This window comes from Pseudomyrmex gracilis, unplaced genomic scaffold (assembly GCF_002006095.1).
Source record: "Pseudomyrmex gracilis isolate BER0280 unplaced genomic scaffold, ASM200609v1 scaffold_292, whole genome shotgun sequence".
Classification (NCBI taxonomy): domain Eukaryota; kingdom Metazoa; phylum Arthropoda; class Insecta; order Hymenoptera; family Formicidae; genus Pseudomyrmex; species Pseudomyrmex gracilis.
In genome coordinates, this window is record NW_018020876.1 from 25,307 (window position 1) to 53,015 (window position 27,709).

At 39.4% G+C, this 27,709-nt stretch overlaps 1 protein-coding gene across 5 annotated transcripts; it reads left to right on the forward strand.

Annotated features, from left to right (window-relative positions):
* LOC109859841 (mesocentin) lies at positions 1-27,709 on the forward strand. 5 transcript variants are annotated; one of them, XM_020438442.1, is made up of 15 exons: positions 1-677; positions 14,578-14,779; positions 14,865-15,012; positions 15,109-15,403; positions 15,522-15,860; positions 15,949-16,121; positions 16,554-16,696; positions 17,222-17,308; positions 17,971-18,204; positions 18,654-22,223; positions 22,843-22,950; positions 23,173-23,283; positions 23,777-23,881; positions 24,456-24,662; positions 24,762-27,709. In XM_020438442.1, the coding sequence occupies exons 2-15, from the start codon at positions 14,609-14,611 to the stop codon at positions 24,939-24,941; spliced, it is 5,871 nt and encodes a 1,956-aa protein (XP_020294031.1). In that variant the 5' UTR covers positions 1-677; positions 14,578-14,608; the 3' UTR covers positions 24,942-27,709. The 5 variants fall into 5 exon arrangements, with proteins under 5 accessions (XP_020294031.1, XP_020294033.1, XP_020294035.1 ...); XM_020438444.1 differs by having other exon boundaries at positions 1-151; XM_020438446.1 differs by lacking the exon at positions 23,777-23,881.

The window sequence follows — 27,709 nt, forward strand, 5'->3', positions numbered from 1 at the left end:
TCCGAGCCGTCGGCCATGATGGTAGACGCGTAAGAGCATCGCGGAGCGCCAGCCAGGGCAGTGTCGCGGTGGTATTCGGTGCAGCAACAGAGTCGTCGGGGTGAACGTCGCGCAAGTGAAATCCGGTCGTCTCTCGACTCGAACGAGTTAGGTACGTAAAACGAACGACCGTGGCAAAAACAAAGAAGAGGAACGACGAGAAGGGGCGTCGATTCGGGGCGGCGTCTGCGTGCCGCGTTTCTCGCCGAGCGCGTACAACGGAGCGCAATTTCGTCGGTGATTCTCGGCGTCGCTGATTCTCGTCTGGAAGAACCGCGTATTTGAAAATGGCGCGTGTAATAAGGGCCGTGGCCCCGGCGTTCGGCGTCGTCTCGTGATCCGAGGATCGCGCTTCGCGGATTGTTTTCGAAACGCGCAAGAGGCGAGTTGTTGTTTACGCCCGCGTGCGCCAAGTGCGTCCCCCCGTGTGAGGGTCCCGCTACGCTCAGATTTCGAAGCGACACCGGAGAGTATATTTCGGTGAACCGACGAACCTCTTACCACCACCTATCTACCTGCATCTCTTCCGTGTCGATCGCCCGTGTCCGTTGTTATAGACGCGCGGCGGCATCTTCGCACTGTGTTCCGGCTGTGTGGTGGTGCCACAAGTCCTCTTACCTTTTGCGTCCCATTGCAAGGTGAGCGTGCCACTTCTCCACGATATTACCTCTGATGATGTATGTGTGTGCGCGCGTGTGTGTGTGTGCGTGCGATCTTGAGAAAAAAGAGTCGCGATCTTTTTTTTTCCAGCTGTCTTCTCTCGCGGTGATTTCGCCGCGTCCGGACGAGAAACGCGATCTCTCTCTCTCGTGTGACATCTGATTGATTGGTATTTAAGCGATGCTCGATGCTCGTTGAACGGAAATTGATGATACGTTCTCCACTTTTGCGATGCAAAATTACGAACATGTCTCAGAGAGAGAGAGAGAGATTTGCGACTTTCGTCTCGAAGAAAAACAAAGTTCGCCTTCTGCTCCTCGACCGACTTGTAATTACGCGTTGACGAGAAAATGCGCATTAATTTTTCCCCGATACGCATCTCTGCGCGTGTTGTCGCTCGCTCGGTCTCTCGGACACGAGCCGCTGTTTTTTTTTTTTTCTTGTCACTTTTTATTCTCGTCTCTCTTGTTGCGATTCAACGAGAGACAGGAGTGCGCGCTGGAGCAGCTCCGAACGTGATTGAATTTCCTCGTTTGCGCGATCGAATCTCCGAGATTTTACGAGCGCGAAACTTGCGGTGCGATTCGGACTGCGCGTCGAATCAAGGGCGACGCGTTGATACGTGGGGTGCGAAAACTATTGTGACGTGCACAAGCCGGGTAGAGGAGAGGAGGCACAGGGTTGCAGGGGATGCATTGATCTGTGCTCTCGAAAAGAGCGAGGTGTTTCTCGTGAGAAACGGGGGGCGCATTTGTTGTATATAACACACACACACACACACACACGTACGTGTTACATCGCGGAAGATTTTGCCGGCACGTATACTCGCGACAAAAATACCAACGTTGTAATTTGCGCGGGTAGAGGAAACAGAGAAAATTCCCACTATATAAACTCAACTTCTCTCTCGCGTCGTTTCCTCCCCACGTTCGCCGTCGTCGCTCGCGTTTGCACGTAACGTACAGTCACGCAGTATATAACAAAAGGAAGCAAGGGTTACGTGAGAAGCATCGTATGGGCTGGCACGGGTGTATCGAGCGTCGATGATACGGATCGGTTACGGGGATATCGCGCATATACCGGGTGTTCCCATACAAACGCGATCGAAATTTTTGACCGCTTGAGACACTTTGCATTTCTGTGCTTTTTTTTTTCCTCGCGACAGAGATTTTATTGGTTATCATCAAAGAATTGTCTTTGTAGAGCTCTTATTTGACAGCCAACAAAAAACAACGTGTTTGAACAACGTTTTTGTCATATGACGAATGAATGCAGGAATGTAATCTCCTAACACGCTAGAACACATAGAGTCAAATATGTAATAAAACATCTAGTGTTGTCACATTTGTCAATTCGACGGTGCATAACGTTTGTTCGTTATTATATTTTTGGAGATTTTTTTTAAATATGAAATTTAATTAATTGTCAAAATAAAAAACTTTTCGGAGTTGGCAAAGATTTTTTTCAACGTACATCAGTACAAAAGCACTTTGATAATTTCTGATTTAAAGATTAAAAAGTCGAAAATTCGTCATTCTGACAGATTTGATTGTTCTAATAAGTATTATTTGATCATCAGTAGGTATTCAGATAATTAGTCCCGTTAAAAACAATTATTAAGCGATTTCGTGTTCGCGGAGAACGGCTCGAAATGACTGTCGCGAAATGTATCTTGTAAATACGAACATGTAGGACACTGCGAAACTACACTACGTGGCTTGTGTGCGAATCAACGAGCAATCGTCGCTCGGTTTCTTCGAGAGTCGGACATTTACGACACATTTAACAAATAAGATAAAAAACGCTTTTTATTTAGGAAATTAATTTTGTCAAAGAATTTAAATGACAATATTCGATAGATCTTTAAAATTAATCTTGGGTTTTACGCTCAACCTTTATTTTTATTTAAAATAATCTGTGCTATTTTTCAAGTGCCTAATCTGCGTGAGATACCGGCAGATACATATCGATAGTTTCGATACGAGATTACGTGTTTGATTACGGCTATCGTTACGGCTATCGTTCAATTGCGCCTGAAAATGTCCAATGAGCGTGAGCATTTGTGAATAAGGGGATGAATTATTGCTCGCGTAAAACGACGGAAAGAGAAAGAGAGACAAACCGATTCTTGTAAGCACATTCATGTATATGTATGTGCTTTTTTTGTTCTTTGCACCATGTCCTGCGGAAAAAGAGAGCATCGAATTTTGAACTTATCTTTTAATAACCGCGACTGTTACGTGAAACTTGTCATGAAAAACAAGAATTTTTTACACATTTTATGTAAAGTTCATTACCAATTGAAAACCGCAATTAGTTTTAAATATTGTTAATAGTAAAAGCATCTAAAAGTAAAATTAAAAAAAAAAAACCAATCAAGTCTTTTGTTTTTGCAATTTATGTTTTTAATCTTCTCCAATTCTGTTGATATTGTTTTGGTTTTTTTTATTTTCATTTCTTCGTACAAGGAGTATATTGGAACGAACGATACTAACGCGATTTGACTCTAACGAAGCTCTTATATCGCAAACTGCTCTTCCAGTTTCCGTCGTTCCTATTTCAACGATCGACCCTGAGGGCAAGATTGCTTCTCAATACGTGCCACGCGCGCGCACACGTATACACGTTCGGTACTTTTTTTTTTTTAATTCTACACGGTATAAACACCAATGCAATTCGAGTTTATTCGATGTCTTTGTTAAAACCTGTTCGATCGACAGAATAGTTAATTTCGAATTAATGTGTGTATTGATTTATCGACAGAATATTAATCTCGAATCGATATGTGTATTACTTTGCTTATTTTAACTATTTTTCACGTACACATTTAAAAGCGCGTGGGTCTTAAAAACTTGATTATTTCTCTCGATTGGAAACTAATCAGAGCCTTGTTTCGATTTAATTTCACTTCAAAGCGTTGCATCAGAAAAAAAGTACATGTTTTTCTCGCGTGTACATCGCTGATCGGGACGCGAATGTGAACGAGACAAAATACTGAATTAAATTATACCGGTTTTTTCTTTGTTTGCGAAAGTTGGATTCCGGAGTCATTGGGTTGTTATATCACACGCATATAGTACACATCTACAACCGCATTTAACGCGCGACTCGAGATTTCCACAGCATCGCCGGGAATTAACGACTTAACCTTGGGGCGCGAGAGAGGCCGCGAGTATTCTGGCGATCTCTCTCCGCAAACACCCATCCTCCTTCTTCCCCACTCTTTTCCCACTGGTTCAATTAGGTCAATTATGCATTTTACTGCAGAGCACTATTTTCGAAAGACGCATCATCCGCCGGATGCGCTTTTACGACTCTCTCTCTCTCTCTTTCTCTCTCCCTCCGGTGATCGATGAAGAGTTCAGTTCCGCACTCGCCGTTTTGGCTGCGTCTCGCAGTAAAACAGTGGACAAGATTCGCGGAAGATACACGTTCCGTAAATTGTGGGGAAGAAGCTTTTCAGTTCTGTCTCGGGATAAAAACCAAGAGCTCTTCGCTACAATTTTTCTTTTCACTCGTCATTCGTCAGTGATTTGTAAATCGCGCCGTGTGAATCTCGCGTGAAGTGTTTTTTAAAAATAGATTGACTTGTAAATTTTGCTATTTTTTATCGCGTGTAAAGAAAACGACTGACCTTACGTCGTGGGATTGTCGGTTAATACTCCCGGTTCTTCTGTCGCAAACGCGCGCGCGTGTGTGCGTATACGTAACGCACTGTTTATCGTCGAGTCAAAATCTCGGGTCGGGCCTTCTTTGTGTATAACTAACGTTATTCAAATACTAAAATTGTGTAAGGGGCACGAAACTCACAGTAACATTTTTTAAATGTTCCTGTGTTTTTCGAATACATTAAAAAATTGTTTTTATCAAAATATCTTAGTTGACGAAATCGACCATTAATCGGCAATTAATTTCCGACTTGTTTCCAAGTATTGTCGTTATGTTTCGAATATCTCGCGGTGAGACGATTGACAAATCAGGCTATTAGACACGAGTCTAAAATCATAAAAACAGACTCAGGTAGCGCGCCAAACGTAAATACACGGACCCATGTTTTTCGCGTTTCTGTGTTGGCGATACTCTTAATCACTGATTAAATCAATCGGAATTCGATGGCATCAGGTCATCCCTCGGTCGCGTCTCTCGTGTTGTGCCGCCGGCTTGATTTCAGGCTCCGGCTTGTGACGCCGCTTCCAATGAAGCGTGCGACAACATCCTTTGATATCACGGCGCGAAGCAACAGCGACTTCTGATTCATTCTGTGATCACGATGTATAAAAACAGAGTTTCCGCCACCGATACTCGTCGCTGTTTAATTGAACATTCTTCCATTTCAAACGTGTGTACGTGTGTGTGTGTGTATGTGTAGTACTTTTACGAATCGCCAGTGCACTTTAACGTCAACTCAATCATCAATGCTCGCTTTATCAATTGCTACTCGACGTCTCTTTTCTGTCACGCTAAAAATAAGATGACAGATCCCACGTATTAGTCATTCGAATCAATAAAACAGTTGCACGTTTGTAACCTTCTCTCGGCGCAAATCGGTCGCGTGTATATTTGACCTCTAAAAAGCGCACAATAAGCTATTTTCGATGCTTTGATACGTTTTGAATATAATTTGAAACTTAAATAATCAAGGTAGAAGAAAACAATTATTTTTTTACCTTTTCTACTTATCTCTTTGTAAATATTTATTTAAATTTACTCTTGCTTTACTTCACATTTGTTTTTGTTACTTCGCTTTTTATTTATATCCGTGAATAGAATGGCAAAGTCATACACGCGGAGATACGGAGTATTGATAAAAAAAAAAAAATAAAAATAAAAACCTGCAGAGAGAAGAAGAACATTTCGGAGAAGCGATACATATTTTTAAAAACACATGTGACACTTTTATCGGACCATTAATTCACGACTGGAAGTAAAGTTACTTAATGCACTTGGCGCGTGCGTCTCGGCTGTTTTATATCGGTTGCATTTTGTGCGCGGACGAGAGTGTTGGTGCGCGATCGTTGCAGCACTCGCGAGATAAGTGATGTTTTTAAGCGCGAATACGCTGTGCAGTTTTTCTCACGTCGTTGTCGCCGTCGCCGCAGGTCTTTATGGATGAGTATAAGCGAGCACACGATGACGTCACGTGAATTGAAAAGAATCTGATATCGCGGCGGAGGAGGATGTGGAATCGGGTCTATTCCCGCTCCCGGTAATACCGTAGGGAACGGCATTGAATACAATTGTCGCGCGCGAACGACCCAGTAATATCGTTTACGCCGATTCTCGCTCGCGATGAGAGCGTGTATTATAAACGGTAAGCTTGCGTGCGCCATGCGCGAGAATACGTCTGTAATTACGCGCGGGATAAAAGATGATGCGCGCTGATAACGCGCGCGTTCTCTATTGTTGAGACGCGGCTTTTAAATCGCCGCGACGCGCACGGAAAAGAAAAAGTAGTTCTCTCTTTCTCTATCGAGACAAACGTGAGGATGATCTCCATTGAGAAGAAAATTCATTGAATTAATTGAGAAATTAACTCGCACTTGTCAATCCGTACACGTGCAATTGCAATTTAATTTGATTTCTGCTTTGCAACGAGGAAGATATTGTCTTTTGCGTCTTTCCTAACCGCGGGGTTTGGTTTTTTTTTCTTTCTACGATCGGTAAACCGATACTCCGCGAATAATTGTTCGTTACCGTGTGTGTGTCGACTGTAACGTTTTAATAACACACCACACCATTATCGGACGCATCATATTGAATCACCGATGCGATCGTTTATATTGCGAGAGCTAAATTGCCGCGCTGCGTTCCACTTTTTGTTAGTCTTGCGGAGTACATTTGCCCGCGCGATCGCTTTATTCCCGTTTTTATCAGGCCAAATCATATATCTAGTCTGGTCGATGAGCGATGAATGAATATCGCTTTTAAAAAAAAAAGTAAAAAGAAAAAAACAGGACACAAAAGAACGTTCGGTCAACAGCAGGTGCGCGACTCTCGCAATTAATCACTGCGATTAGCGCAACAGAGAGTACAGTTCATTGAACTTTTATGTTACTTTGAGGAAGTAAGTTTGTTAGAGCGGGAACTTTTAACGGTTTGTTACAATTTGTGTTAAATATGAACTTTTTGTTTTTTTGTTTTTTTTTTATTGTAAAAAAAAGTTTAATTGAAAACAGCAAGTTTTAAGTAAAAAAGTTTAATTTCATACTTCGGTCGGAGCACAGAGCTTCAACATTGTGGAAATATTCTTGCGCGTGTTTTGCGACGTATACTGTTGAATTAATAATAATAATAAGAAGAAGAAGAAGAATAAAATAACTTTATTGGCCGCAAGAACAAGTCGAAGTTATAAAAGTAGTACAAAAAAACCGCAAGAATTTAAAGGAGAGCCGAAAGGCGAGGTCAAGAAAGGTATCGATTCTATTTCTATTTCTCCGCGATATATATATATATATATATCTCGTGCAACGAATAATTTTTAATTAATCCTAATCAATTAGACTGTCCATTCGTCCGATATTCATATGTTCGAGTTTAATTAATCGGACAGCGCCGTGTGACGAAGCACCTCCGGCGGAAACAGACAATGTGACGTCCAGGCGATGACTCGAACACTACGAAAGGTGAACGCAGATAAGGCGTGGTCACGTTCACTACGTGGCATAATCTAATGCCGTCTCGGCTCGCAATGAACTTGAATATGCATTAGTGTTTCCGACACGGTGTGAAACGTCTGTCTCACAAATCGGTCGCGCCGTAATCACCTCGGTCGAGAATGAGTAATATCGTGTTTTTGAAATTTCTTTAAAAATTTGTTCATCAGAAATTCTACGCCAAGTCACTTCCTCTGTCAACTTGTGACACGATAGTTTAATCAATTTCTGAACATTGATCATAGCTTCCTCATAGTCTCCGTTTCGAAGTCGTCTTTTTTGAATTTCCGTGGTTTGAGATAAATTAAAAATTCAGTTATTTGAAAACTTCAACTTTTTCACGTAAAACCTAATCGCGACAACCGAGCGAAGATAAACACACGCGTCGACGACACGTCGTGTACACAATTTCTGCGCACAAACAATTTCTAATTTCGCGTACCGTAAACTCTAAGAATATATCGCACTTTTCTAGCGTTTTCTTTATTTTTTTTTCTTTTCCGTTGTCACAAAAGAGTTCAAGAAGTCACTCGCCCGAGCCCCGCTTTCCTGTCCCGGTTTGTTTCTCTCTGTCACGGATTCGTGGCGCGTTTAATCTGCGTCTTACGCACTTCACCGGCTGCGAAACCCCCGTTGTGTTGTTCCAGAACCGCGTGTGTTGCGGTTCTTCCGGTCTGCGATTCTTTCTTGTTTCTCTTTCCTTTTTTCTCTCTCTCTCTTGGTTGTCTTTTCACTTGATTGTCGGTGAAGTTAGTGTTTTCACGGCGTGTAGCGATCTCGCACTTTCGTTTCCAGTGAAAAGTGGGAAAGAACGTGAAATCAGGAACGCGCGCGCGGAGATGTATCGTATCTTGTTTTTTTTTTTACCGCTTAGCGGTTTTCACGAAGCCGCTCAAGTCAAGATGTACTCACGTACATTGGTACATATTTCACGCAAAAAATTGTCACGTTCGCACACTCGCACCCATTTATTCTTGTATGATTAGCTGCAGGCTATAAGATGACATACAGAGAGAAAGAGAGAGAGAGAGAAAGAGAGACAAAAAGAAAGAATATATCTTATCTTCCACGAGCCGTATCCGCGGAACGCGGTAGAAGAGCAAACATCGCGAGCGAGTTAGCTCTTCTCTAATCGCGCTCGTTAATGCGGAATTGACACGACGTTTGTAACTCGGGCTGCGTTTCAAAATTCATTTCTTCTACTGGAAATCTATGGTATGTGTCACGTAAACTATATATAAGTTTTCTGACAATAAATAACGATCTCCTTTGATAATAATTTCATATTTTGTAAAAGTGTCAACGAACAAACTCGCGCGGTCTGTCTCGAAACGATATCCGTCGAAACTATGCGCGACTGCAATTTTTTGATCGCGCCGCGGTGCGCGGGATGAAAGCGTCGTTCCCCCGTAATAAACGCTCTCTCGACTCGCTCGAATATCAATACAATGCTGCGACGCCCACTTAATTATTGTAAATTACGTGTCGCGTACCGGGGACGCAACACAAGTACGTGTCGTTTTTTTTTTTTTTTTTTTAGCGTGAGTCACGCGTGCTTGTGCGTGACGTGATCGAAGATTACCGTATCGTGCGTTTTTCCTCTCTAACTCGAGTCCGTTCTTTGCGTTTTAATCCGCTTGCGAAAGCTCGCGCGAAAAAACATTTAAGTGCACTTTTTTAATTTGAAATAAACAATCTTCTAAATCCGTCATTTTCTGACGGATTTGATTCTCTAATGTGTTAAGGAGATAAGCGCGCCACTTGATTAATTTCGGCACAGTTGGTATTTTCAAGGTTGACATAACAGGTCATGTGTTAATCGTCTCTAATGAGAAGCTGTTGATAAGAGGCTAAACAAAAAAAAATAGTACAAGTGTATTGGTTTGTATATTAATGAACGCTCGAATATTTTACAGATAAGAGATAATAGAATTATATACATATCTCTTTCTCTCTTTTCTTACAATTCTTCTGAACAAAAATTCAGAAGACAATTAACATGATATTGCAAATACTTGGCTAATTGTTTCCCCAAACAAATCAGGTTTTCGTTTGACACGGATTTTCGCATGGTACTTGCGTTTTTCTTACTCTGCGGTCAAAAAAAAAAAAAAAAAAACTAGGTTAATGTCGAAGAATTATATCCTCGTTTTACACGAATAACTGTAATCGTTGCGAACTCGCTGAAAATATCTGCGACACGCAAACCTCCCTGAATTACGATCAGTTTTTTTCTTATCGATAACGTGATGGAGGGCAAATTTTAAGCTACCTAGAAAACATCGGGTATAGTTGTAGTCTTTTTATTTCAATGATGTACTTACATAAGAGACGCTGCTGAAAGTTTTTATTCTCGTCATTTCTCGACGCGCTTGTAACAAAGATACAAAAAATACTCTCGCGATTATATCTTATAATCGTCGCATACTGCAGTTAAACTGTAACTTATTAAGATTCGTACTTCAGAAAACGTCTATTGCGGTGACTTGTTTATAGACGCAATTTCGCAGAAATGTATTGTTTGTTAGTTTGATTGTACAAAGTTACTTTTAATAAATTTAATAGACGTACATTTTTTAATAATAGAAATACAACTGAGTTACAAAAATCGAATGATTATCAACATTATAAATGATTAATTCCACATTTTTCCAAAAATTATTTTCGTCTAGATCATCGTCAGCGCGTAAGATAAATTGAAGATGGCAGCAGAAATCGTCTGACGGTGATGTTTATTTCGCCTTTTTAATCCGACTCGTTTCAAAGAAACGTTTGTCTTTCTCCACGACTCCGCTTGTTTTCATCATCCCCTTTCGCTGCAGGCCATTAGGAATTATATTGCAGGGAAATCGTGATATTACGCGACGAAAGGAAGAGAAAGGGTTGGACGAAAGGGTTGGACGGAGAAAAGCGCGCGATAATAATCACCGCTTTTTCAATTCCTCGACTGAAAGAAACCGAGACGCGCGTGTATATTTCTGTTATCGCTCGTGTCGCACAACACGCAGACGTCTTTTGATCATGGGACATTTATTTGTGCACTCTCGCATTCTACTTATTGTCACATGTTTCGCACATTTTTGTTTTTCTCTTCTTTTTTTTTCTCCCTCTCCGTAATTTATCGCACGTCTGCCGAGTGTGTCATCCCGATGGTAAAATTGCACGGCTCTGATTACAGCGTATCGTATCTCGGTCTCCGTTGTTTGTTGTTTTTTTTTTTTTTTTTTTTCGTTTCTCAACCTTCTCTCTCAAATCTCTCAAGTTTATCTCTCCGTTTGACAGTATCGATTACACGGTATATATTTGCCTCTTTACGATAACAAAAAAAAAGCATGCGCGCCAGACGCGTCTGATTACGTTGCAACCGTGTACACGAGAGCGTAGTACCCTTATCTTTCTATTGTTATCAGTCGGCGGGGGTGCAGTCGATTGTGAGGCACGTTTCGCGGAAGCCGTAATTGCCGCTACGCTTCAGCAATTCCACCCTCTCGTCGAACCCTTCTGTATCGCCCTTATGTCACGGCAGCGAGAACCTCCATCTCCGTTTCTTTGCGGTGTCGTTGCAAAAAAAAAAAACTCGCGAAAGTTTTTTCTTCGTCGATATCTTCGCGAAGAAAGATGTTCAAATTGACGTTGTGTAGTGTCGGAAAACCTTCGTTTTATCATTCTTCGAAGTACAACATTTATACAATTTGTATTATTTTTATCACGTAAAACATAAAAAAATTGAAATTATTGAAACAACATGCGTTGTGTCGAAAAATCAACATTTTTGTTTTAATTGTTTGAAGTAACGTTGCGAGATTTTTGTGATTTTTATTGCGTCCGTAAATCAAAGTTTTGTTGATCGATCAAACAATCCGAGGTTGAGTCGAGACAACCAACCGGCTTACGATCAATTCGAGGGGGACGATTCGGATGGTGACTCTGAAAGAGAAAGAGAGGGAAGTCTTGTGAAGAGAAACGATTGAAGAGGACTCTAGCGGTGCCTCGTATAGGATAATGTTGAATTCAACGCGCGGTAAGCCAGTCGGCCTCTCGTTTTCGCCCTTTAAACTTTAAAGGGTTCCATGAAAGACGGCGGACTGGCGAAATTTCCTCTCCGTCCCGCGCGTCCCTGACGCCTCCACTTCTTTTGAGAGTCATTGCGTGGGTTTTAGTTGCATGTGTGCGTACATGTGCGCGCGCGTGTATGTCAAAGGGTTGTTTGAGAACAAGAGGTCGTCTGCGTGATCCTCGGCACACGCCTACACGCACAACACGCTCGCCTCTGATGCCGATCCTCGTTCGCTTCCGCGCTCGTCTCTTGGCGACACTGTCTTAATGAAAGAATTTATGCTTGCCAGACACAGACATACAAACATACACACACACACACACACACGAGTAACGAAGTCTTTCCTTTCGAGTAGTTCGCAATAAGACGAGCCTTCTCTCGTGACGGTTCTTCTCAATGAAATTTGTTTCTCCATGACACACATGTGTGTGTGTTCGCATCAGCAAAAAATATATAAGTAATAAACAATTATTTACAAAACCGGATTTTATATTTTAAAATTCACTTTTACATAAACTGTGTTGAATCTCAGCGCGTTTTGAGAGAAAAAAATACAAAAAAATATTTGTAAACTAAATTTATCACTAAGTAAGTTATAGTCGGCAAAAAAGAGTGAACTCGCGCGTCAAATGAAACAAATATAAGGACGTAATATTTATTAAAAAAAAAAAAAAAACAGGATTGTTACTTTTAAATTCAATTTTTACACGCATCGTGTAATATCAGCGGGTTGAGTCTAGATGAAAGAATAAAAATAGAAAAAATTATTTGCAAAGTGAATTTATTAAACTAAATAATTTGAGAAAAAGATATGAGTTCGTGCGTTCACAAAGAAGCAATGTTGATCGAACGGAATAACCTGTGCGCGAGACAGTGTCGCATCATCGCGACGACGAGTAAATCGCCAGTATTACCTCATCAGTTTAGTAAAGAGCGCCGTTGGTAAAGGCCGCCCGCTTCCAGCGATGACGACACCTCTCCTCCCGTCGAATTCGAATGTACCGTACAGTCGAGAATCTCGGCTTTCGGATCCGGCCAATTAGTTTTTGTTTTTTTTTTCTTTTTCAACGGTCTAGTCTCTCGTACAAATTTTACTTAATCAAATCGGAAGCCGCGTATTGCGTGCGGAAGGAAACCGCTCGTCCCCCGAGAGCGGTTGTGTAATCGACACTGCCTATTAGCTATTTTTATTTCGTTGCGTAAATTCCAGTGCAAAACACAGCGAATAGAATGAATTGCTTTGCGCGCTATTTGTTATTCGGGAACTGTAATTTGCGACAAATCAAAATCACACGGTTAGGAGAATGTAAATCGCGCGAGTTCAACAATATAAATAATTTAATGCGCAATCTAAAAGGTATTAATCAAAAAAAAAAAAAAAACAGTTTTAAACACTATGTGTCGGCGAAATGACACGTTTCAGAGCTTATCTAATCGGCGAGAGATTTGCGGGCTGTCGATAATTTTTGATATATTTTATCTCTTCTCGTGTGTCCGAGAGAATCGAGCGATCATTCCATAAGGGCTGACGCGTTTATTTAGGGATCACAATACGTTAATCCGCCTTGTAAACGGCTGTGTACGCGAGTACACGAGTCCTCGTTGCTTTTAGAAGACGTTCTCCTTTTCTTTCTCTCTCTCTCTCTCTCTCTCTCTCTCTCTCTCTCTCTCTCTCTCTCTCTCTCTCTCTCTCTCTCTCTCACACTCTTTCACTTTGGAATGTTAACGATGATCGTTTTGTGTGACACTGATTCCGCGCAATTGAGACTGAATTACTATTTGTCCAATGCCGTTGAACGAGGCTACACGCTCGAGTTGCAAGCAACTCGCGATACATAAATTCTGCGGAGCGTATCGGTCAGGGTCGCTGTTTTTTTAATGTTTTACTGCTCTTTCTCACGTAGAATATTCGAAACTTGTTCTCTGCAGTCGCAAATTACATCACGCACGCGGTGTCAGTGTGTTAAAACACTAGCTACATATGTACGATATATTATTCGTGTCTTTATGTACACATTTTTGCAAATGTTTGTTACGCAGATCGAGTTCGGCTTGCGGTGTTAATTTTCCCAATGACTACCTGTTTTAATCACAGAAATTATACAAGAGTCTTTATTCGCGTCACGCGAACGATAGAGTGTTTAAGTATTAAAAATTGATATTTTTACATACAAATATTTTTTATATAAAATATTTGTCGCAAAGCATTTGTCACGCGGATTGAGAATTCGACTGTTGGCCGCGGTGTTAATTTTCCCAACGACTATCTACTTTAGTCACGGAAACAAGAGCGTTCAGGATTTTTGTTGTATTTGTCACGCGAACAATAGGATTTTAAACGATATTTAAATTAAAAAGTATTAAAAATGTAAAAGTGTGTTAAAAATCACGCGCCTTTGTGTCTCACTTTTTCGGCATCGCACGTGAAGTATTATTATCGTATTTACTTGATGAGAGTATTTTTATCTCTACGCATCCTCTAGCTTGTGTCGTTTTGTTCCTTACTTGTTCCGCGGTGTATTTAAAGAAAAAGAGTCGTGCATAAAAAGCTGTGTTATTTTTATACGAGAAAATAGACGCGCGCAGTCGAGATGGTGCCTCTATGTCGCTATATTCATTGCAAAGTTCAAGGATGCACACCCCTGCACGCTCGAGGAAGTTCGACGAACCCCTCGGAGCAACGACTGTGTGCGCAATGCTTGCGCGCATATGCATTTGTCGTTCATTAATAACAAAATTAAACGACCGGCGACGTGTGGCACCGCGAGGCGCGCGTACACTCGGAGAGCTCTCACAAAATATTGATTATTTCCTTCGCGTGACACCCTCGGCAGGGGGGGGAGGGGGGTCTAGACGGGGATCTATAGCGAGATATATCGCGTCAACGCGACCTTCCACGCGACGTCGCGTAAAAAAAGAGATATCGAGATAAATCTTCGTCGCGATCTGTTGTCAAATATATTTGGAACGTCAAAGTGGATTAGCCGCAATATTTTAGTTTTATTGCGTCGTAAAAATAGAAAGTCGAAGAGAGAATTCGCGCGATCTGGAGTAGTTTGTTTGTTTTTTTTTTTTTTTTCGTCGAACGTTTTCACGAAATATATTCTTCGGATTTGATTTTAATGCTGTGAAAGCGAGAGATCACGTATATCCATTTGTTACTTGCAGATATAAAATATATATATAGAGGGGAGAAAATATGCCGGAGGAACAACCGAATAAAGAGAAACCCGTTGCCGCTCCGACGGAAGCGACTGCGGAAAATGGAACGGGAACGAACTCGCCCACGAAGAGCCCGGTTAGCAAGGGAAAACTGGCTCTGGCCAAGATCACGCTCCTCGATGGAACCGTGAAAGATTTCTATATCGATGTGAGTTTGCAATATGCGCGAGCAAAGAATTTATTTACGCGCGCAACTGTGTGTTTGACGAATGATGATCGGATTCGTTTTGTAGAGAAAAGCAAGAGGCCAGGAACTTCTCGATATGGTTTGTCAGAGCATGAATTTGCTGGAGAAGGATTACTTCGGTCTCATTTACGAGGACAGACACGATCCGCGCAATTGGTTGGATCTCAATAAACGAGTAACAAAATTTGTAAAAAGTATGTCGTATGTTCGCAGACTATCGTGTTTCGGAGAAGTGACGCAGTTTCAGAATTATTCTCATTCGTCGTTTGTTTTTGATGTTTTTGGTTTAGGCGAGCCGTGGAAGTTCAACTTCGAAGTGAAATTTTATCCACCGGATCCCGCCCAATTGCAGGAAGACATAACGCGCTATCAGCTGTGTCTACAAATCAGAAATGACATTATCACAGGACGTTTGCTTTGTTCGTTTGTGACGCACGCTCTTCTGGGCTCGTATCTAGTTCAATCCGAAGTTGGAGACTACGATCCCGACGAACACGGAAGAGCGTATTTGAAAGATTTTAAATTTGCGCCCAACCAAACGCCCGAATTGGTCGAGAAAGTGATGGATCTCCACAAAACACACAAGTTCGTTTTATTTTAGCGCAAACAATTGCTTTGGATTTAGTAGAAAGAGTCGACAATTGTGCGCTAATTGTGTTTGTGATCACCTTCAAACATTTTTGTTTTCTATTTTTTCGTTTAGGGGTCAAACGCCCGCCGAAGCGGAACTGCATTATCTCGAGAACGCGAAGAAATTGGCCATGTACGGCGTGGATCTTCATCCCGCGAAAGATTCCGAAGGCGTCGACATAATGTTAGGTGTGTGCGCTTCGGGTCTTCTTGTTTATAGAGATCGTTTACGAATCAACAGGTTCGCCTGGCCGAAGATATTAAAAATCTCTTACAAGAGGCACAATTTCTACATTAAAATCAGACCAGGCGACTTCGAACAGTTCGAGTCCACGATAGGATTCAAATTAGCAAATCATAGAGCAGCGAAAAAATTGTGGAAAGTCTGCGTGGAGCATCATACCTTTTTTAGGTAGGTTTGACAACTGCAATTGATCTCTCGTCTCGCGACGCGTGTCTCACTTTTCTTTAATTGGATGAGAAATTTCCGCTTCCCGTAGACTTATGAGCCCCGAGCCTGTGAAGAAGGTCGGACTGATCCCGCATCTGGGATCTCGCTTCCGATATTCGGGACGAACTCATTACGAAACGAAGAAGACTCCCATCGACAGACAACCTCCGCAATTTGAGAGATCTCTGAGCGGCAGACGACTCGCGTCCCGAAGTATGGATGGTAAATAGAATTTTTTTTATTACTTGCGAATGAGAGAGATATTCAAATATTATGAATGTTATGACATAGTAACGATGATTTTTTTTATTAGCGAAGACTTCAACCGTTGCTAATTAATATACAACGTTTCATTCAAGGTTCTCTGTCTGACTTAATAAATATTTTTTTTTTTTTAACATAGAAACATGATTCAGATGTTTGCACAAGCATGCGTTTTTTTCATTATTATTATTATTATTATTATTAGTGGCATTATATTCTCGGCCGAATGTATCGAGTTTTTTGAAGCTCTAGTTTATTCTCTGCAAAGTTTTCGAACCTTTTTACACTTTACGGAGCTACTAACCGACATGCAGTTTTTTGTTTTTACAATCGTAATTTTAAGTACACGCTATACTAAGATGTTTGAAGTAGTGTGACTGCCTTGTACAGCGTTAGGTGGGCCTAAACCAGTTGAAACGTACGGTTCTGAACCAAGCAAACGACATACTATGAGCTATGAACCCGATATGCTTCCCGATGATATAGAGCATATAGATCGACGGCCTAGTCCAATCAAGAAGCAAAAAGAGAAGGTAATATGTTTACGCGTTTTTTTTTTTGGTTTTTTTTTTTGTTTAGAGAACTCTCACATTTGTTCAGAACAATCTGCTAGTACGTAGAGTATGCATGAGTTCGTCACGCGGACGTGATTTTCGATTGACAGCAAAAAATTCATAAACAATGAGATTTTCAACTGTCACCTGCGGTCTACGCTTTCAAAGCAATTCTTTTTTTTTTTCACTCACAAAGGAAGATATAATTAACACTATAATTGGTCACAGTAAAATGTGAACAGATTGGTAGATGTGTATTTTCTAGACATTTATATATATGCTGTTTCCTTAAATGTAAAATAGTAATCATGTAAGATAGTAAACGGATTTATAATGTAAGAAAGAAAACGCGTACAATGTACAAATAAAGCCACGTAGAGACGAACCGACTTCGGAAAATAGGTTCTGGAGAAGTAATTGTTCCTGTTTTTTTTTTTTTTGTTTATAATTTTGAGGTATTAATGACACTAATTTTATTAACTGACACATAACTAACACCGATAGCTCACACGAAAAACAAGCGCCGGAACAACGTCAGCTAGCAGTACCAGTAGCCTGGAAGGAGAATACGATGCAGATCGTGGGAGAAAGGTATACATAATTTGTACCTGAAACACACTTCCGCTTCAATTTAAATCCTTTTAAAAAATATTCATTAATGTTGGTTCTCGTGTGCTCACTTGGTGTTTTGTGTTTCGTCCAGTGCATGTCGCTACATATGGAATAATAACAACTTCATTTTTTTGCACTCATAACGATATATATATATAACTCATACGGCCATCGCCTCAATGTGGGATGTTAGTTACTTGACATTTTAGTGTGTGCTAGCAGCATGCGAATAACTTAGAGAACTTCCTCGTTGTTCATTCACTATAACCGAAGATGCCTTTCGATCGAACTTTGATATAAAACCACTAACACCGACTTTACTTAACTAAATACTAATCGATTAACAATAAACTAATCAAAGGTCGCAACATTAAAAGCTATTAGAAGTTTCCTGAAACTCTAACTACGTTTACATAATAATAACAAAACAGAGACTTGAGGCAAATAACGATAATAACATACACGCATATTTTGAGAGCGCAGACCGTATAACTCTATGAAGAGTGCATGCGTTATATCGTAGAATCGTGTAATGCCGTGTAGTTTTCTTTTTTTTTCTCTAATATTATTTTAGTCGATGTAATGTCAGCTTTAAGCTTGTTTGCATGAAGTGACGTGTGATTGGATGAATTTACTTGTAGAAACCGGTCGGAGGAATCGCTGTCCTACCGCCCGGTGGTCTATCGAAAAAGAAGAAGGATAAACAGAATGAGAACGAAAAAGAAAATCACAATGATCTGAATAATAGCGATCTGATTAATGACAATGCTCATCTCGACAAGATAGATGACAAATCGCTGTCTAAAAAAGAATCGAAAAAGAAGGATAAAGATAGTCCTGAAAAAACGGATAAAGAAAAGAAGGAGAAAGTTAAGGTAAGATATTGTATCTCGTCGCCTATGCTTCGCTGCTTTTTTTTACGTCCTGTGACATATATATATATATGCCTCTATTGTGAGACGTGTTTTATATTTTTTATTTCATGCGAGTAGTAAATTCGCAATTGAATTTGTTTTCGAACGTGTTTCTCTCTTTGAGAAATGCCGTTGCTAATACCGAGCAAACTTCAGTAGTGGATATTGGAAGATTCATATTTCGTTGAATGTTTAGTCACGTCCGTTATATTATTCAAATACGCATGAATGTAAACGTGTTCATTTCTGCAAAAGTAAAATAGATTATGCATTATGTAGACGTTTTTATATCATCCATCATATTAGCTTTGTTTATAATACAAGATACGATATTTAAGTAATTTTTAATTTACATGTACCATTAGCATGTATTTTTTTTGTACTGCATGTGTTTTTGTATATTATCCAAGAGTCCCGTCGGCGGTTTCCTGTTTGCCAAGAAGGACAAGGATAAAAGCAAGAAAAAGAACAAAGAACTCGACGAATCCGCGGACAGACGTGACACCACCGAACCGAAACTTTCTGCTTTGGAAAATCAAGAAAAACCGAGCGATAAAGTAGCTACGGATACGCAAGAAAAAACGCAAGATTCCGCGAAATCTCCTCAGCAGCTTGCCGGTTACACGAAGCCGTACGATTATGTGGAAACTGAACCGTCAACCCCACCGAAGAAACAATTCACTCCCCACGGTTTTACGTACGAAGAGAGACCCGCGTCACCGGGAGTACAGGACCAACTGTCACCTACTTCGGCCAGTCGAAAGGCTACGGGATTGGCATTTAACTACGCTCCGGGAGAAGAGAAGAAAGTGGTAGAATCCGCGGAAAAGAGAAAAACGAAAGAAGCGGAGAAACAGCCAGCGGGATTAAAGACACCGGGGCTCAACTACGTGGAATCGGCCGGTCTGAAGGAGCAACAGAAGAGCGTTCCGAAGGAAGATGCCGACAAGAATCAAACAGCGGCTCTCATCGCTGCTGAACGTCACGCTGAAGATGCAGACAGTAAAACTGCAACAGCCGTGCCAACGACGGCGGAATCGAAACCGGATTATCACATTCTGCCTCTTCCCGATGGCTCAAGAATCATCGGAGGCGTAATTTATACCAAAGAAGGTAAACTGTTGGACCAGAGCTCCCTTGGCCCAGACGGCAGCAGAATTGTGGACGGTAAGGTTTGCGGCAAAGACGGTAATCCTTTGAAAAAAGGTGAATTCGGACCGCACGGTGTTCATATTAACGGCGGCACAATTGTCGGCAAAGACAACAAACCTTTCCATCAGGAAGTACTGGGTACGGACAGAAATTACATCAAGAACGGAATCATTCATTCCCATAACGGTGAAGTGGTGAAAGAATCTTTCCTCGGACCTGATCACGCGGTGGTTAAAGAGGGAAAAATATTGCAGAAGAGCGGCAAACCGGTTCAATACTGCTCGTTAGGCGCGAACGGCACGTACGTGAAAGAAGGTCTCGTGTTTGCGTCGGATTCCAGACCTGTAACTCAGGGAACGTACGACACAGACAGAAATTACATAGTTGCCGGTATAGTGTCCAACGAAGAGGGCAAGCCTCTGAGTCGGATAGCCGTAGTACCTGACGACTCGTTTGTCCGCGACGGTTTGATTCACGGACAAGACGGAAAACCGAAAAATAGCGGGAAATTAGGCTGCGAGGGTAATTACATTGCGGAAGGAAAGGTTTATTCGAAGGACGGCAAACCGATCAAACACGAATCATTCAGTTCCGACGGGTCTATTGTGAAAGACGGTGTGATTTATTCTAAAGATGGAAAATTCTTGACTCAAGGATCCTTGCTGCCGACCGGTGCTTACTTGAAGGATGGCAAAGTGGTTGGTAAAGATGGCAAACCCATCAAGCACGCTTATTACAAATCCGACGGTAGTTTTGTGAAAGACGGTGTGATACACGGAAAAGACGGAAGACTCCTGAGTCAAATTCCGTTAATAGCCGATGGTAATTCGATCAAGGACGGTATGGTGTACGACAGAAATAGAAAACCACTGTCCCAGGTACTCTTTAAGCCCGACGATCTTGTAATTAAAGACGGTATATTGTACAACGCGGACGGCACGGTACCGTCGAATATTATTCTCGGTCCTGACGGATTGACCATAAAAGATGGCACGGTTCTGAGCAAAGACGGCAAACCGGTGAAACAAGAGTCGTTCGGCTCGAATGGAAGTTACATAAAGAAAGGTATTATTTACGCGAAGAACGGAAAGCCGCTTAATCAGGACTCATTGGTGCCGGAGGGCGCATCTATTAGAGATGGCAAAATATACAACAGAGATGGCAAATTATTGAAATTCTCGTTCTTTAAACCGGACGGTAGTTACGTCAAAGACGGTCTCATCTATGGCAGCGACAACAGACCGCTGAATTTGAACGCATCTCTGCCGGAAGACAGCTTTATAGCCAATGGCGTGATATTTGATCATTCCGGGAAGCCTTTGAACAGAGAGTCGTTTGGATCCGATGGCTCGTACGTAGCGGGTGGATTAATCCACGGAAAAAACGGCAGGATCGTGTTGCAAGGTGTGTTTGGACCCGACGGTAACACAATTCGAAACGGTATTATCATAGGCAGAGACGGCAAGCCGTTGACGCAGGACGACAAAGGTCCGGACAACGTGGCAGTTAACAACGGCAAGATTGTGGACAGTCACGGAAATCCGAAAAATCTATCCTCTTTGGTGCCCGAGGGATGTTACATACGAGACGGCGTGGTCTACGACAAGAACGGACAGTTGCTGAAGCAAGGTGCGTTCAAGCCGGACGGTTGTTACATTCGCGACGGTCTCATATACGGATGGGGAGGTCAATTGCTGAACGAAGGCTCCGAATTGCCCGGTGGCAGTTACATCGAGGAAGGTAGATTGTACGGCAAGGACGGAAAACCTCTTAATCACGCCTCGTTCGGCATCGAGGGCAGTTACATCGAGAACGGTATTATTTACGGAAAAGACAAGAAACCTCTTGGTCACGGTACTTTCGGCGACGACGGTAGCTACATAGAAAACGGTCTGCTGTACGGACCAAACGGCAAGCCGTTGAATCAGAAACAGACGATAATCACGGTCGCGTACGTTCGTTACGGTTTGGTGTGCGGCGACGATGGGAAACCATTGAAATACGGCAATTTCGACAACGAGGGTAGCGTGGTCAGAAACGGCAGAATTTACGATCACACGGGAGGATATCTCAATCAAAATATTTACGGCAACGACGGTAGTTTCATTAAAGACGGTTTAATTCACGGACGCAACGGGAAACCTCTCTCTCAAGGAGCTTTGCCACCGGAAAGCAGTTTCGTGAAAAACGGCAAGATCTACGACGCGAACGGCCAGTTGCTGACTCAGGAGTCATTCGGACCGGAAGGTGTGAAAGTGATACAGGGAATCGTCGTGGACAAAACTGGGAAACCGGTGAAACTCGCGAACTTCGACGGCGAGGGAAACGTCGTCAAAGACGGAATAATTTGTGCGCCTACTGGAAAACCGCTCGATAAGTATTTCACAACGATCACGATCACGATGGTGTGCAGAGGACTTGTGTGCGACAAGGATGGGAAACCGATCGTGCGAGCGCCTTTCGGCACCGATGGCGCCTTCATTAAGGACGGAAAGATATACGACAAGTCCGGAAAACCGCACAATCAGGAGCTCTTCAGCGAGGACGGGTCGTACGTGAAAGACGGCGTGATATACGGAAACAACAACCAGCCGGTGGACAGCACGACGATGTTGAAGAATCTACAAGAGTCGCCGAAATCCGTCGCTTCTGTCACAAAATTGAAGAAACCCGCGATTCCAATTACAACACCGACAATCGTAAAGACCACGACCAAACAATCTGTGGTCAAGGATCAGGAAGGAGTGACGCAAAATATTCAAGAAAAAATCGAGGATCTTACGCCAGGTGGCACAGGCCAGGTTACAGTCTCTACTCACGTAAACAAGGTGATGAACTTGGAAAGAATAAAAGTCTAGTTTAGAGACCGTAATTGTTCACATTTCGATCAATCAAAAATTCAACTGTCCGACTCACATCACACATTTAATCGAAAAACAAAGATCTTGCATGTCATTATTTTATACATACATATATAAAATATCTTTTTTTTTTTTTTTTTTGCTATTGATCGATACTAGAATATTTTTTTTAATTCTTGCTCGTGTGTTTCGTTCATTTTGCATGAAATCAAGCGATAGATTTGTCTGAAGTAAATGTGCGTAGTTGAGATCTGAAGATTTTTTAATGACTGTTTAGTTAGACGCATATATGCGCAAGTATTTCTCTTGAAATATAGTGAAGAAACGTAACTTACATTGCAGTTTACATACAACGCCAATCGCAGCATTTGCGCGTCGTCTTTACCTAAACCTAATCTTGTATAAGAAATTATCTTCTTTCACACACATAAAAGTTTTTATTTTTTTTTCTTGTAAACACGATATAACATCACAATTTCACAAGCACTTGTTCACATTTTACATATTACTCATCGATTTTTCACTTATTATTTATCATTAGTTATGTATTTTTGAGATCATAGTCACATGGTATAGTTGTATTTAGGCAGAAGCGCCGGATGATGGTAGAGCTCCGTACATGACAGCGACAGCTGTCACCACACGTACCGCTACGATGCACGAAGACCTTGAAAAGAATCAGAAGACGAGTCAGGTTTGTGTAATCAGTATTTTATTACAGCAGACAGCTGTATTTATAGAGCATATAGAGGATAATACAATCGCGCGTTGATAATTTAAAAGCCTTTGCCACGTACGATAGAAATAATTTTGCGCACAGTATATAAAATTTGCGATATTGTCTTCCATATCTTTTGTTTTCTATATTTTGATCTAATTCTCATTATCATTTGCTGTAATTTATTTTTTACATTAGGTAGAGGAAAAGACTGTAGCGCATACAACCGCGACTAGTGCAACGAGACAAGAGCAACGAGTGGTAACGCAAGAAGTTCGAACTACGAGCCACGTGCTTTCCGGCGAGCAGGTAATCGCTGATTATTCTTGATTTTTTTTTTGTGGGGGATAATAAATGCTTGAACTTTAATAAGCAGTTGAAGCATGTAAGCAGTTTTTTTTTTTTTTTTTTGTAAATTGTAATTGCTTATATCGTCTTTATTTTAAAAATATAATATTTATCACTTTTTACGTTTGTTCATATCATTTTTCATATAACTGTACTACATGTACACAATCATATTTGCACATAAAATCGCTTTAAAGTATACATTAAACGTTAATATATATATATATACATATATTATGCCTAAGAAGTTTTAAATATGGGTTTTTTTAATAGTATTTTAACGCTTTATTTACATGCGTAAATTACCATTCATTTTAATGTATAAATTGTAATTTGTAAATTTAATATATCATCTGTAATTATCATTTCTTGTTATTCGTTACGGAATTATTTTTTTTATTTTTCTTTCTTGTAAATAATTTTGGCTGCTTGATTAACACGTTGCATGGCGTAGCTGTTCTCGCGAAGGCTAAGTACATCGAGTTCGAGCAGCGGTGATTCGGGCACGCCAATTGATCTTGACGATGACCAGCAAGCTTTCTACAATCAATATTATCAGGTAATTTCTCAATTAAACGTGTAACGGTCAAAATCTTTCTTCTAATACGGAACGAAGGATTGTACTTATTTAGAGCAACAAAACATCAGGTATCTCTTTACACGAAAAATATGTTTATATACTATCTTAGCAGCTGAGAAATTCCTACATCTGCATCAAGGTATTTTGCTCTTCGTATATTACGTAACAAAAAATAACATTTTTGCAATGTGACATTCAGACACAAATATGAAAAAAAAGAAATGTTTTTTTTTCTACTACGTTTTTTGTTTTGAGAACAGTTTGTGTGTGAGATGTGTATAAAGATTAAGAGATACATAGATAAAGATGTGTATGTTGTAATTCTTTTGTATATATCAGTTTAGTGAAAATTATCGCATCTACTAAGTTGTCTAATATATATAATATATAATATATTATATATTTATATAAATATTGTGTTTCTTAATTTTATGTGTATATACAATGTTTCTTGTGCTCTTACGCGTTATTTTGTTTTTTTCGTTTTATTGCCAGTAAATTTTTTGATTACACATATTTTGAAATAAATATCTCTTATTTAAATTTGATTCAGGGTGATCCAGCTGTAATTCCGACGGAGAAACGCGTTTACACGGGAGAACCGGATAGTAATGTAACAACGACAACTACAGTACCTGTTGTGGCAACCGAAACTAGAAAAGTAGCTCTCGAAAACGAGGACGGTAGTTATAGCGCCACGGGAGAAATTGTCAGTACACAGACTATATCCAGTAAAACTCGTACTGTCGAAACCATCACGGTTGGTATAACGCTGCGATTACAACGTGACTATAAAAGTCGCGCTATTGTTTCTTTGCTTATAATAATTGTGTCTTAATTTAATCGCGTCTCTACACAGTACAAGACAGAAAAGGATGGCGTAGTTGAGACACGAGTGGAACAAAAGATCACGATACAATCAGACGGCGATCCAATTGATCACGATCGGGCTCTGGCGGAAGCAATACAAGAAGCCACCGCTATGAATCCAGACATGACGGTGGAAAAGATAGAAATACAGCAGCAAACAGCGCAGTAATTATTCGAAAATTGTTTGTTAAAAGGGCACTCTTGGTCTTCAAACACCACGAACGATTTATAATCTTAGGAGACTTAGAAAGATTTAAAAAATCGGTATCTCTACCTTATATTATAGAATACGCATTTTGTCTAATGCGTATGATAAAAAAAAAAAAAAAAAATCAGACTGAAGTATTCTATAAAAACATCGATAAGTCTTTTTAAATATTTTATGAAGTTTAATATATAAAGTGAGGAACAATATTTGAGCCTTTGTGAATTAAAAAATAGTAACTGAAAACAAATTTAAAAAACCAATACGAGCCAAACCACTAGTCTTTGCGTACAATTGTATCAATCCTCGGAACGTGATATTGTCGCGAGCAGCAAACGCAAGTTATTTTTATTTGATAACAAAACTTTTTTTATTTTATTGGATCGTTAAGTATGAAATTTGACAAGTATATACATGTATATACAATGTGCAATTTTGAAGAAGTTTCTGTACGATAATACAGAATTTTAAAAAGATGTATATTTAACAATGATGGACCGGAAGAACGCATCTGCACTTCCAATCCATCTGCGACTCAATATCGATTATCACACAGATCCTGATGCTAATAAAAAAAAACCAAACTAAAAGAAACATGGAGTATTCAGAACACTAAAATGTGGCTCGCATTGGTGTCTTTTAGTTAATATTGAGCTTTATATATATTTGTTAAAAGAGGTTTAAAAAAACTTCGTGCTTATGGCTTGCCCAAGAACTCGAGCTTAAAACTCGATTCAGAATCGAGACAAAAAGTTAAAAAAAATAAAAAAATAAAAAAACAAAAAAGAATGGAACATTGATAAAATCTTTCTAACGAGAAAAATATTACATATATATTATAAATTACAGTGTTCATATTGAAGTGATTAAGAAATTTGTATTTATATGCACGAAAACATAAAAATTATCTTATACATATATAATATATATGTATGTAAACAAATTTAAAGAAATAAGCTATTTATACATAGTTATGGCGATAAATATATAGATGTAAAAGACGGGGTGCCCTGCAATTTTAAGTTTTGATATAAAGTTTCGAATAAGCATTTAATAGCAGTAAAAAAAAAAAAAATAAAAAATAAAAAAAAAGACGATTACAGTCATACCGAGAATAATCGATGTGAAATATTTATTCAAATTTTTGCAGTACAGTAATTGTCGTGATACTCCAATTAATCAATTTTGAAAGTACATGTTCTTTTGATTTATTAAACTTCTTCACTGTTCTTTCTTTAATTAAAACTCATTACTTTCTATTGTTCATCTTTGAATTTAATATTTTACAGGTTGTTGTAACAGTAAACAAAAGTGCAAATTATGTTCTGGTTTGTAATATATTTTGTATGAAAATATGCGTATGGTAAAATGGTTTACATACGTAATGGCACAATTGTATCAGTTTGTTAAAACTTCTCCTCAAAGATGAAATCATAGAAAGTAAACAGTTACGTAATCAATAAAGCAGAATATTTCTATGTATACTGTCTGCTGTAACGCTTGAATGCAATAAGATAAGGCTTTTTCGCAAAATTAAATAAAGTATGATTTGATTATCAATGAAATTCATAGTGGCTCTTAAAAAAAAAAAAAAAATTATATATAACAAGTTGTGACACAAAACACATAAAGTCAGAATTTATATATATATATAAATATTAATATATACATATATAATATATACCATCTATTAATATGTATATTATATATATTTTATATATATATAATATATGTATATTGCGCGCTATAATATTGACAGAGATATTTGAAATCATCATAGTTTCTTACATCTAAAATGTTAATGTTAGCTTTATTACGTTAAAAGTAAGACACAAATTATATTGTAGCAATGATATTGTAAACATTTTTTATATTGCAGCTAAATATAACCATTATATGTGAGATAATACTGATAGAAACTATGTAGATTTCATATTATATATATTTCGACTAATATATATACATAAGTTACTAATCATAATTACACAGATATATATATACATTAAGCAATCGGTCAACGTATAAGTCTAAAATTTAGTTTTATAGCGCTTTTACATAGGTTTTTAGAGAATATAATTTTATGCAAACTTCACGTGCGAGTTTAGCAACTTATGGGTTTTTCTGTTATAGTTCAAACAACAAACAAATGTTCAGACTTTGTAATGTACAATTAAAATAAATTATGTGAAGAAAAGGCTAATTTTAGTTTCTTTGTTTTTAATTAGTTCGTTTAAATTTTTGTCAATTTGCTAACTCTCGTATACTATGAAAAACTAAGGTCAGCATACTGGCCCTGGCTCATATTCCAGTCTTTTCTCTGCGTATTTTATTTTAATTCATCTGAATAAACGAATCTAATCCGCTGATTTTTTACAGGAAAAAATGGTGCATTTTAATTATGCAGCTTTGTACATGTATATACAGATTAATTTATACAAGTGATTTTAAGTGGAAAAGATCCAGAGTATATATAAATATATATATATATATATATCTCATATTTTACAAAGCTGCTCTATGCTTTTGTTGTTTGTTTGTTTTTTTTTAATATCTTTCGAATCAATTTTTAAAAACATATCTTACGCAGAGATTTCGTCCATTACCATATGTATTGCCGTATTACACGCATTTTCTTACCTTCGAAGTAGGTGCTTTTCTTTTGGCTACACTTACTTTACACGTTTACGTTTTTCACAATGTTTCTTACGATTGTATATATTCTACGTTTCTGT

Bases quoted from the DNA above. Each gene is read 5' to 3' on its own strand.
- LOC109859841 (XM_020438442.1), top strand. From the start codon at position 14,609: ATGCCGGAGGAACAACCGAATAAAGAGAAACCCGTTGCCGCTCCGACG. The intron at 15,013-15,108 runs GTATGTCGTATG...TTTTTGGTTTAG, and splicing joins AGTAACAAAATTTGTAAAAA to GCGAGCCGTGGAAGTTCAAC. The intron at 15,861-15,948 runs GTAGGTTTGACA...CGCTTCCCGTAG, and splicing joins GAGCATCATACCTTTTTTAG to ACTTATGAGCCCCGAGCCTG.